Below are 11,933 nucleotides of genomic sequence, written 5' to 3'. Positions count from 1 at the left end.
AATCATAAGTAGCGACTCGGTAGATTCGATACTTACACATTACACAAAAGTCTTTAAAAGAGTGAACATGGAAATAAATAATAACCATTGCTAGCAAAATGCGACTATATCGAAGAGATAGGCCGCAGGAAAAGTAAATCTCATGTCATATTACAAATGTATCTAAACAACGTATTATAAAATATGAGTGTCAATTATTATTTAATCATGCACTATAGTGCTGAAGATAGTAAAAATAGGCAGTGGTTCAGTGATACCTCGGCAGTGGTTTCTTCAAACAATGTATCATATATACTCAAAGTTCAAAGTTATGTGCTCAAACATTATTGGTTATGCTAATCTTATAGTTAAAATTTGATTGTTGTCTCTTTACAAAGTGAGCGAGGCAAGGTAGCCGATTTAGAAAATTATTTGAAACAGTGCAATTAGCAGGCGACAGCTTCTGATATCGGATTCTCGGTGATGTGTATGATGGGAGATTGGTCCGCACAAGAGCGATTCCTCGCTTGCTTTTGCCTCTCCTGCTCCTTCATGATGACCTGACGCAGTTCCTCAAGGGAGCTTCGGCGGTAAGCATGGATTTTTGTCGGAGATAAAGGAGCCACTGAAATCACGTAAAGGAAACATTAAGAAACATGTATTTATAAATAATATCATATAGCATATGACGACAAATTGACGCCCAAGATGGAATCGCATCTGCTTTTTATATAAAATAAAATATTGTATTGAATGTTCATTAAACGCAAGTCCATCTTCAGTATCACTCGGAACAAAAGCATACGACTAACAGCTACAACATTTTTGACAACATTTAGAGCTATTTAGAAGTAATGTTCGATACTTTATCAGCGTAGATATCTTTAATGACGTACAAAACTAGTCAGAAAATGTTAGGGAGAAAGACCACTGAAAAAAATATTCATCGAGTAACACATACACACATTATAGAACCTCAATTTTGTCACATAATATCACACAAAAATATCATACATACATTAATTCGGCACAAGCCCATTCGATACAAATTCATACAATTTATATATATATATATTTTAGATAGTTTTAGATACATTCAGCAGTTATCTTTCAATAACTTGCATATGTGACATCTAGAACAAAATCTGAAGTGCATTTTTGCGGTTACTTTACAGATCATAAATCAAAACTAAGTATCTTTCTTAAACATATACATAGCAACAAAAACTAGAATATTATATCATGATTTATTAAAATTCATTAAATTTAACACGCAAAACTTAACATCTATAAAATAATTATTATAAATTGTTTTTTATTCAAAGGTAAGTAAATATTCCATGCCTGATGATACTGATTCTAGATGTCACATATCTACAAACATATAAATATACACATTGAATATAAATGAATTATATTATAATAAACTTTGATTGAGAATATATTTTTGTATGTATATTAACTACTCGGATAACCATTGCTAATCAATACACATACACGCGGATGCAAAGATCACAATAAAGTTTGTTTATCTAAGTAAAACAATCTTAAAACAAACTCTTATCCTGTGATCTTTATATAAAACATGCATAAACATGTTTATGTTTTAGTAGCTCCGACTATCGGTGTCTTGATAGCAACTTTATATTGTTCGGACAATATTTGAAGTATTTTTGAGCAAATTATAACATAAAGGTATTTACTATTGTTACGACTAATATAATGTTATTAAAAAAAAACGATTACTTTTAACTCTAATAATAAATACGTAAATTTGTACAGAATAGACTTGCGCCTTAAAGGCCGAAATTAATTTTGTAAAAAATAAGATAAAATGGAGGTTCCGCCAAATATATTTTAGTAATAAATATTTTGATCATTGTGAACTAATGTGATGTAATAAAAAACATACATTTATAAATTATTTAATATATTATGTATAAAATATAACTAACATTTGAAAAATAATACAATACATGCTGAAAGTAATTAAATTGCAATTAAACCATTTTGTACTTTTTTAAGACTATTATTTATAACTATGATAATATGGGATCTATTGTTAGTAAGGAAGGTATGAACGCTCCTGTAAAAAATATGCGCTAGATTAAGAAAAATCAATGTTGAATTTCAATGAATTTATATTTCGATCAATTCCTCAATACCATTAAAAATTAATTATATAAGGATTGTTAAATATTTGTTTTATTGTATATCACAATGTTGCTATGGTAACTATTCGATAACCTATTTAAATGTTTAGAATACATTTGCTTTAAAAGAAAACTGAGTTGTAAATACATACATATGTAAGTTTATTAAGATCGCCGAAGATCTAGAATTTGATATATTTTTTATGTATATGGATTGTGTGTATGTTATCATATCTGTCGATTGTATGCATGCGAAACGATCAGTACGTATTATTATTTTTAACCATGCGTTACAAAATTATGTGTTGTGCACTACATTACATTGCATATGTTACAAGTAAAGTTTGTAAATCAAATTTTCACCGTATGTAAGTTTGAATTGACGTTTAATATTTAGGCATGGATATACTCGTTTATATAAAAGTTCAGGTTGTGCTGTTGAATTAAACAGAACTACTCTGAATTATCTTATGGATGTAGTGACAGAGAAACCGATTAATTACATTACAAAAAATGCCTCGTTGTAACAATGCATTACAATGAGGTAAGTCAATCAAAATACCAGACTGAAAGTCTGGGAATCGGTGACATTTATATAATTAATTATAAAGTACATATAAAAATAATCTTAGTTTTAAATATAATGTTATTAATTTAGCATTAGTAGAGTAAGTAATATATGCTTTTAATTAGTTTCATTTTATATAAAAAATTGACATGCAAAAAAATTAAACTTACAGTGGTTATGGAATATAAAGTAACTTTCTCTACTGCATCTATACATCTTCGTTGCATTTTTTCATCCCAGGTGCTTGGCTAATTTTTGGAGCGCATTGACAGCTACAAGCGATAAATAAAAAAAACAGTTAAATATAAAAAAACTACATTAAATAAAATAGAACTAACAAACAAAGCAGTGAACTAAAAACAATGTATATGTGTCCCTGTTATTATTTACAAGATCTATTATTACGCAATAAAAATAAAAATAAATTACATAATCATTATGCAGTGAATGTAAAAAGGTGTTAAAAATATCATTGAATGATTAAATATATTTTTAATACCTTTAACATATGTTTTACAAAAATCATATTGTGAAAATGCATGTGCATAAAAATACAAATAATTTCATGATCTGTAAGTACTATATGATGATTACTTTAATTAAAAAGATGGAATTACTTACGCAAACATAATGATTTTTAAATGATGATCTAAAATTTTACAAGTATTGTTATGTTTATAAATAAAAACATGTTGATGTAATTACATTTATTTAACACATAATCAAATATACATAATTTCTAACTATCGACTAAATAAAAACCAAAATTATATAAATTATATGCATATACGTTGCTGCATAAATTAAAATAATACAATCTATTATAGAATAAAATTAATGTTTTAAATATAATTATATAGTTAATAAAATAAAAAAATGTTTTAAAAGATGTGTCACAATACAGCAATATTAAAATTATATTTATATCTTAATGATATCATATTACAAAGAAAAACGTATAGCTTAAATTTAGAAAAACTCAGATTTTCACAATAAATTATATTAAACACAATACAACTAATAAGCATGATTTAAAATGATACACATGATGATTAATTTTTTTTCCAACAATAAATTCTACTTGGAATATCTAAGTACGCTTTATGCCTCAATATATACACAAATGGTTAACATGCTAATATCGAATAACACAACTACTGTTAACAGCCTATTAGGACCTAAAAAAAGGAAATGACGTTTCAATTTCACAAGTACATACCGATACGTGTGTGCGGTATCATCTCAGTAATCCAATTTGATAAAATTAAGTCGAACATTCGTGTAAAAAATTATAACAATATTATTCATGATATGTGTATGAGTAAATTTATTAATAGATGTATTAATTGCTTCACATCTGTAATAAACAATTAAGGTGTGTGCTTAGTTTTATAATGTTAATGATCAATGTTTGTATATAGTTTAGGTATGAAATGTTGTTTTCATTATTGTCTTTGCTGTGTTTCAATCTAAAACTGCTAACGCTATACTATGTGTGAAGCAAATACTCGTTCGTCATAATAATGCCTCTAGTTTTTCAGTCAAATAGACATTCACATATGCAATAAGCTAATAATTAAAAAATAAAAATAGTATCATATAAATAACATTCAATAAAAAATATTTTGATAGGTATATTATATTAAAAGCGATGACAAAAAACAGAAAGATACATTAAATGGTTATTATTATTGTAAATCCACGATGATCGATATTTTTATATAGCTAGAAATATTCACAAAAAGAATTCTCTAGTCTTTTGTAGTTATCAAAAACACGAGGAAGATGAAATGAATAAATCCAGTTAGGCGGTAATTGTAGTATCAAAAGGGCAATCTTCTGCTGTGTGAAAATTATCGAGGGATCCCTCTGCTAAGCATAGCTTATAAAATATTATCATATTTGCTCTACTGCTCCTGCACTCGGACTCCATATGCATTTATTATAAGGCGGTTTACAACAGTGTATATAATGGAAGGCTATATGAAGCAATGAAATAATCTAGAATTCCATGCAACAAAGTGATGCTATCGCAAGTCTGCTCTTCAATATAGCCTTTAGAATAGAATAGTTAGTGAGACAGTGAGAAAGCGTTTCAAGAGTTACAACGCACACAATTTATACGTTGGTGGCAAAAATATAAAGAATATATCCGCACCGATGATGTCTGCATTGATGGGGTTGACGAGTTTATTTATCTAGGATCTCAGATCAATATATAAAATGATTAATAGAATACTAATTTCAGTCAAAAGTGCTTCTTTGATATAAGACAGCGACTCTCAGTGGCTGCAGGCTCTCGAGCGAAAGATTCCGAGGAAGATTTTTGGGTGTACGCAAGTTACGCAAGCACATCGAGCTTGTATTAGCTGGATGATATAATAAAGGATCTCTGAATGCTCGGCGTTAGTGACTGATACAAGATAATTGTGATGAAATAGAAGAATTTCAATGGTATATAATGTATCATTTATGCTTTTTGTGTCAGTCTGTATGTTTGATATTATATAAAACGTTAAGTTATTGAACGATATTTTATATAATTTATATGCAAATAACTTATTTCGCAATATTTAATTATTTTTTTCATAATGAACTATTTTTATTAATAATATAAATTATAAATTAATGTTCTTGTTACATATATATATTGTTAATCTATATTATTAAATACGTAAAATGTTTATTTTATATAATTCAGTGCGAAATAAGTTATATGAAAAAAATGCACAATTTACCAACATGCAAAAAATAAACCATCTCACTGTAAAATTAGTTTAGTAAATCTGTTTACAAAGTGAATGTTGATTCGGATTGAAAGTTGCACCTGTAAAGTTATCTATATGTCTGGTACTCGTTTAGTTAGGTTTGTTTGTGTGAATGAAAAATAAAAATATGCAATTGTACCGTATAGATGTTGTTTCGGGTGTGAATATAAAAGCAACACTCTATCAGTTTTCCTTCTGTAGCAGCATATTTATTCTCAAGTCAAAATTACTTACATCATAGCTATTCATATCATAGTATATATTATACGTTACACCTTTTGCACCTTATTAAAATAACATACAATAACAGCGGTAGTGAACATTTAGCACGATAATATATTATTTTTCGTTGCATTCACCAAATGTAAAATCTCCTCGTGTATACATTGAATATGGTTAGAAAAGCTTAACACATTGTCACATTGATACGCAAACAATTTTTTATTTAGGGTTTTATTTTTTTATTATTGCCTTGCCTTCAAAGATAATAATTATGTTTCATACATTCAATTTAAAGCTTATCTTTTTTCATCACTGATAAACTGGTTAATGACACATCAATTGCAATAAGCACCTACTAAATATGGTGATTGACATAAAAGTTCTTGTATAACTCGGCAGGTGTGTACTTATTAAGTTATTGTTGTTGCTTTGTTCCCGTATTATACAATAGATTTCATCTTTATAAATGTGAAATTTCAAAAAATAAGTATATTAGTCCTCAAAAGAGCGTGTCGATAGTTCAAAAATAGAGATTGTTTTGAGACTCAACCAAGAAATAAATAGGGCTAGGTGATAAATAATAAATAAATTGACATTGAAAAATAAGTTATGACGATACTCAGTATAAGAATTAAGTTCACTCAATACAGTAAATTATGGTTATAACGGTAAAAGTATCTCTTAAATTATATATTTATGTATATTTAAATGTTCAGTATTTTATTAACATGTTTAATACTATTCTAGTAAAAGAATATTAAATGATCAATATTTTAATTTATCTGTAAAACTTTAACCAAAACCATGTTTGATTCTGAATGATTTAATTACGAATGAATGTATTCAAATAAAAAAATCATGGTAAAATTTTTAATAATCAATAACGAGCTTTGGCCTTATAAGGTATTTGCTTTGCCGGCGGCTAAGGTTTGACAAATATACCGACCGAATGTCTACTATTAATACTGTCTATTTAATATATTATTAATGAATTCTTACCAAAAGTAGATTAAAATACTGATCAATTAAATATAAGCGTATATATAATGGCTTAATAGAATAATGTGTCAGATTAATGTTTTAACTAATGAATATTATTTTAAGTAATATAAACATTGGATATATCATAATAAAAAAGAAAGGGCAGTGTTGAGAGATTTACAATAAACAGTAAATACAAAAAATACCCTGTTTATTCTCAATTTGTATACAAAACAAGTTTCGTTTTGAAGTATCGAGCTCGCGCAATAAAATTAATTATTTTAAGATCCTGAGGACTGATTTATGCTATATATATATATACATTATATGTACATATAATTATAATCTGATGCTTAGGCTTTGGAATAATATTATTCTTTGGTCAAATATATGTGAATAAATATTTTAAATGTTCAACTGCATTTATTTAAATGCATTAATGTATGTATATGTTACTGCAATTATAAAAAATCCATCATTATATGAACTGTTACAGGCAAGTTTTTTGTATTTGCAAATGAAACACAATTACAAAACATTATTTTTATATAATAAACTATCCTTTCGAAGCAATTAAATTAGTAAATTAATTATTTTTATTATAATTTTACTGTTTCTTCTCAAATAGATAAAACATACGTATCTACTTTATCATGAAATTCTTATATACTGGTAACATATACATATAAAATAAATTTTAATTCTTCTTAATATGTATGTAGAGACTGCGTTTAGCGATGTGAGGTAATGGCCTCAAGTATTCTTTCAATTCTGCACATTCTGTATTCAATGGCACGTCAATCCTGGTTTTCACACAAAACAACAATTAATTATCGTAATCAACTACGACAAACGCCTTTAAAATATAAAATTTTACACAAAATATATATGTTATGTATACAACATTATATAATAATATAAAATCAGTCAACTTATTTCAACAACCATTTGTAAATGGAAAATTATAAATACAAAATATAATTTATTTATCACAAACATATTACGAATCGTTATAGTTCATAGAAATTATAATATTTTTTATTATAAACAAATAAAATATAATAATTATCATATGTTGAATCATATGCATCTAAAGATAATTATTTGAGTGTGGTACTAGTTTTAATATATGCACATTTATAATATTCACATACCTATGTATATCTTTGCAAATGAATATTAGGCGTATCGTTAAAATAATTTCTACATAGCACTACTCGCTTTTACACGTGACATGTAATAATCGAAACACAAATCATTTATACTATATGTAGAAACAACAATAAATTATTTCGCCGTAACACTTCTGTTTTATTCTTGAACGTTATTTGTTTAGTTTAAGACTTACCATATCCCTCGCCTTGTAAGAAAAGTCGAAAAGCTTCGGCTACTTTGGCAGGCTGTTCTTCGAGCACCATGCCGCAATCAGAAAGCTGAAAAATGCAATAAAGCCATTTAGTATTTATTCTAGAACAAATTTCCAGATAAGGCAGACAAATTATATGCATGAATCAAATGCAGTTAAGGTATTAATGTGATATATATTAGAGAAGATATTTTTATCAACTATTATATATATATTTTTTATTTTTTTTGAGTTTCGTTAACAACGAAGCACAGATTTGATAGAATTAATCTGAATGAATGCAACTATGAAAGTGATGGGAAGATAGTGAATACATTAATAAGCTACTTTCAAACGTATTATTAACGTATACATAAATATAATTAGAAAAAATCGGTAGGCCTTGATTTCATTCCAGCTGGCATGCTTAAATAAACGCAGGACCTAATTACACACACTGATGTTTGTTTTCAATTTTCCCTTGAAAAGAAATACTTTTCTTGATGTATGGAAAATTACAAAAGTGACTTGCATACATAAAAATGGAAGCAAACATACGATAGATAATTATGGGCCGGTGTCTATTTTATCTGCATTAGTAAAATTATTTTAAATCATAATTCATAAGTATGGTTAGACCATATTAAAGGATTCTTGATTGATCAATGGTATGGTTTTCGTATGTCGAATCTGCTCTGTTTATCCAATTTTGTAATGAAAAATCTCGATTATGGAATCTTATTACCAGCACTTGCATTCCCAAGTATTATTTACAATACCGCATACAAAAACAGAAGTATTGGAAAACTCTTCAATAAGCACAGCTATCTGACTTTTTAACCATCTGTCAGATAGTATTGATTTGTTTTCATCCAGGTACTCACAGTTGGTTGACGCATTATGGTTTTGCCATTATTGTTATTATTATAAATATCTATATAAGTATTTTTTTCTGTAAATCTGTTATGTCTTGCACACATATTTACCATTGTTTGCAAGTTATACTCGCAAATTAAACTTGTTAATCGTTAAAGTGTATATAAACTCATGTCTTATATTTGTATTTTTTACTAAAGCAACAAACCATAAAAATATATATGAATGATATTGATTCTATGCTACAAATCATGTTTTGGATTTAGAAGTAGTGAAGGAGTTAGCTTATTTTGGATCATCTCCGTCTAATATATATTGATATGAGTTGGAAAATATATAGTATAAGGAACATTACAAAGTAAAAAAAAAATCTTTAACTTACTTTCATCCACGTAGAGTTGGTTGGGTCCAAGCGTCCATTAAGAGTCACAGTATCGTCCACATGAGGACTAAGCGATCCAGTAATGTTGATTACCGGCATGGTCAGTGTTGGGCTGCGTCCACCTGGACGGCGTCCGACGCTGTCCATTGCACCACGACTGATGTTCAAGTCAGTGCGACGAGCATACGAATCAATCAACAGTGCCAAATTGGTGGGATTGACATGACAAGAGAAGTACGACTTGTATACTTGAACAAGATCGTGATTGCGCTCCTCGGTACCCTGAAATGAGACATATTAAATCAACAATTGTTCATCTTCTTATATATAATTGTTCTAAGCCGTATCTTCCGCTTCCGGACGTAAATAACTTAAAATTAAACATTCTCTGTTCAATTCTCTACTCTTTAAATCGTATCACTTAGTATGAACGGTGTATACACGTAAACAAAGGTAATATAATCAATTATAATAGTAAAAATAAAAATTAAATTTGCTCTGATTGATTTTCGAGCCGCCGGTAATGCTTTGTATTGTTTTGACCAATGAAAAATAAGCATTTAAATATAAAACAAGATGGCCGACAATAACGTGACAACAGTTTTAAATAATTATTATTTATAAATAAAATTTTGCTAAGCAGCAATAATTTTCATAATTCGTCATGTGCGCTGTTCCATATCGGATTGCAAATTAACTAGGTGTGTTATAGCTATGAAAATTTAATATATACATAATGTGTTGAGTATTTTATAAATTAGCTAGTAATATAAGTGTTCAATAAGAACTTTTAAACAGCGCGTCAGACTATGTAGCTGTCAAACTTTCTATAACCTTAAGAGCTAAATAATTGACCATAAACGCTTAAAAAATTGTATAATTGTATAAAAATAACATTTTTTTAAAAATATACAAAACATGCATTTTTTAAATATTTAAATATTTTTAGGTTACGTTGTTAGTTTTGATATACATTTTTATATGTTAGGAACCTAATAATATTTTAGATGATGTCAAATTTATCATAAATATTAAATAAAACATAAAATATATTAGAGAGAAATTTTACAATAAATTTATTTTAGACGTCTTCAAATTAAAATACATTACACTACATTTGATTTTTTTTATACTGGCAACAACTTTGAACTTTTCGTTGGCGTTTGTTCGATTGTATTGCATTTCTTGAATTATAACGTTTCTGCGACCAACACAAGTACAATCGAGGTTTCTTAGCCATATATAATTAATCTGTAGATAATATTCCAAATAATTTAAGTTTTTTAAGTTACATTTTTCCAATGCATTATGGGAACCTTAATATAAATCCTATAGATATAAGTGCACAAATAGATAATCAGGTATAAGGTGAACGACTAGATGATCAAAGAAACTGGAAGAATCGTAAATTTAACGCAAGAACAACGCGGTCGTCGAAATTCCAGACGACGAATAGGAAATTTGTCCTCGGAACAGCAAGATAATGAAAATTCCAGAAGACGATTAACTAATTTGTCCACAGAGCAACATCAAGGCCAGAATTCCAGACAAGGAATAACTAATTTGTCCACAGAGCAACAACAAAGTCAGAATTCCAGACGTAGAACAACTAATTTGTCTGCGGAACAACTAGAAAACCAGAACTCCAGATGAGGATTAATTAATTTGTCCACAGAGCATCAACAAAGTAGGAACTCCAGACGAAGAACAACTAATTTTTCCGCAGAACTACTTCAAAAACCAGAACTTCAGACGAAGAATAACTAATTTGTCCACAGAACAACAACAAAGCCAGAATTCTAGACGAAGAACAACTAATTTGTCTGCAGAACAACTAGAGAACCAGAACTCCAGAGGAAGAATAACTAATTTCTCCACAGAACAACAGGAAAGCCAGAATTCCAGATGAAGAATACATAATTTGTCCACACAACAGATCGCTGAGACAAACGAACGAAGACAGCGAAGAAACACTTTTTATAAATGTGCCGTAACTAATTCGTATAATTTTGTATGTCCAAACTGGCACAATTTAGGTAAGATGGACAAAGAGTGCACAATAGAACACTGTAGATCAGTTCACTTCTCCAGTGAAAAAGGAAAACTTCACTGTTGCTGTCACGGTGGATTTTATATGCATCGTCGACTTATCCGGACGAATTTCGCGACTTATTAACAGATAATAATAACGTTTCTAAAAATTTCAGAGAATTTATACGACAGTACAATAGCGTCAATGCCTTCGCCTCATTTGGTGTGAACGTCGCACAAATTCCAGGTACTGGTCCATATTGTCTAAAAATTTCAGGAGAAGTTTACCATACCACTTCTATGAGTTTACACGTTGAAGGTGAGTCGCCACTATATGCACAGCTATATATTTATGACACATGAAGCAGTGAGAATGCGCATGAACCATCCATCAAATGTGGATAGTCAAGAACAAATAATGAAAACGATCGATAGTGTCGATGCAATATAAGCGTCTCCATGAAGCCATGGAAGAGGAAGAAGCTCGAGTCGCAATCGACGGTGGTGAGATTCGCGACGCTCAATTATTATTTGCACGGCCGCCCACAGATGATCAAAGAAGGTTCAATGCGCCTACATCGGCCAATGAAGTCGTCGTTGTATACGTAGCGGACTGTGAAGATGTCGC

General features: G+C 28.9%; 1 protein-coding gene across 7 annotated transcripts in view; it reads right to left on the bottom strand.

Annotated features, from left to right (window-relative positions):
- The window catches only part of MESK2 (misexpression suppressor of KSR 2), a 244,284-nt gene continuing 232,351 nt past the window's right edge, over window positions 1–11,933 (bottom strand). For 5 of the 7 annotated variants that reach the window (XM_088188171.1, XM_088188169.1, XM_088188173.1 and 2 more), the window contains exons 7-9: window positions 9,275–9,556; window positions 8,020–8,104; window positions 369–604 (exon numbers count right to left, since the gene is read on the bottom strand). In XM_088188171.1, the coding sequence (XP_088044297.1) occupies window positions 426–604; window positions 8,020–8,104; window positions 9,275–9,556 (546 nt within the window). In that variant the 3' untranslated portion in view covers window positions 369–425. Of the gene's footprint in view, window positions 605–2,870; window positions 2,973–8,019; window positions 8,105–9,274; window positions 9,557–11,933 lie in introns of all 7 variants that reach the window. The other 2 variants (XR_015810109.1, XM_088188167.1) reach the window with 2 other exon arrangements.

The sequence above is a fragment of the Plectrocnemia conspersa genome, unplaced genomic scaffold, assembly GCF_051122295.1.
Source record: "Plectrocnemia conspersa isolate PC_06_02 unplaced genomic scaffold, ASM5112229v1 ptg000006l, whole genome shotgun sequence".
In the NCBI taxonomy this organism is placed as follows: domain Eukaryota; kingdom Metazoa; phylum Arthropoda; class Insecta; order Trichoptera; family Polycentropodidae; genus Plectrocnemia; species Plectrocnemia conspersa.
This window is presented reverse-complemented; position numbering and strand designations above follow the sequence as displayed.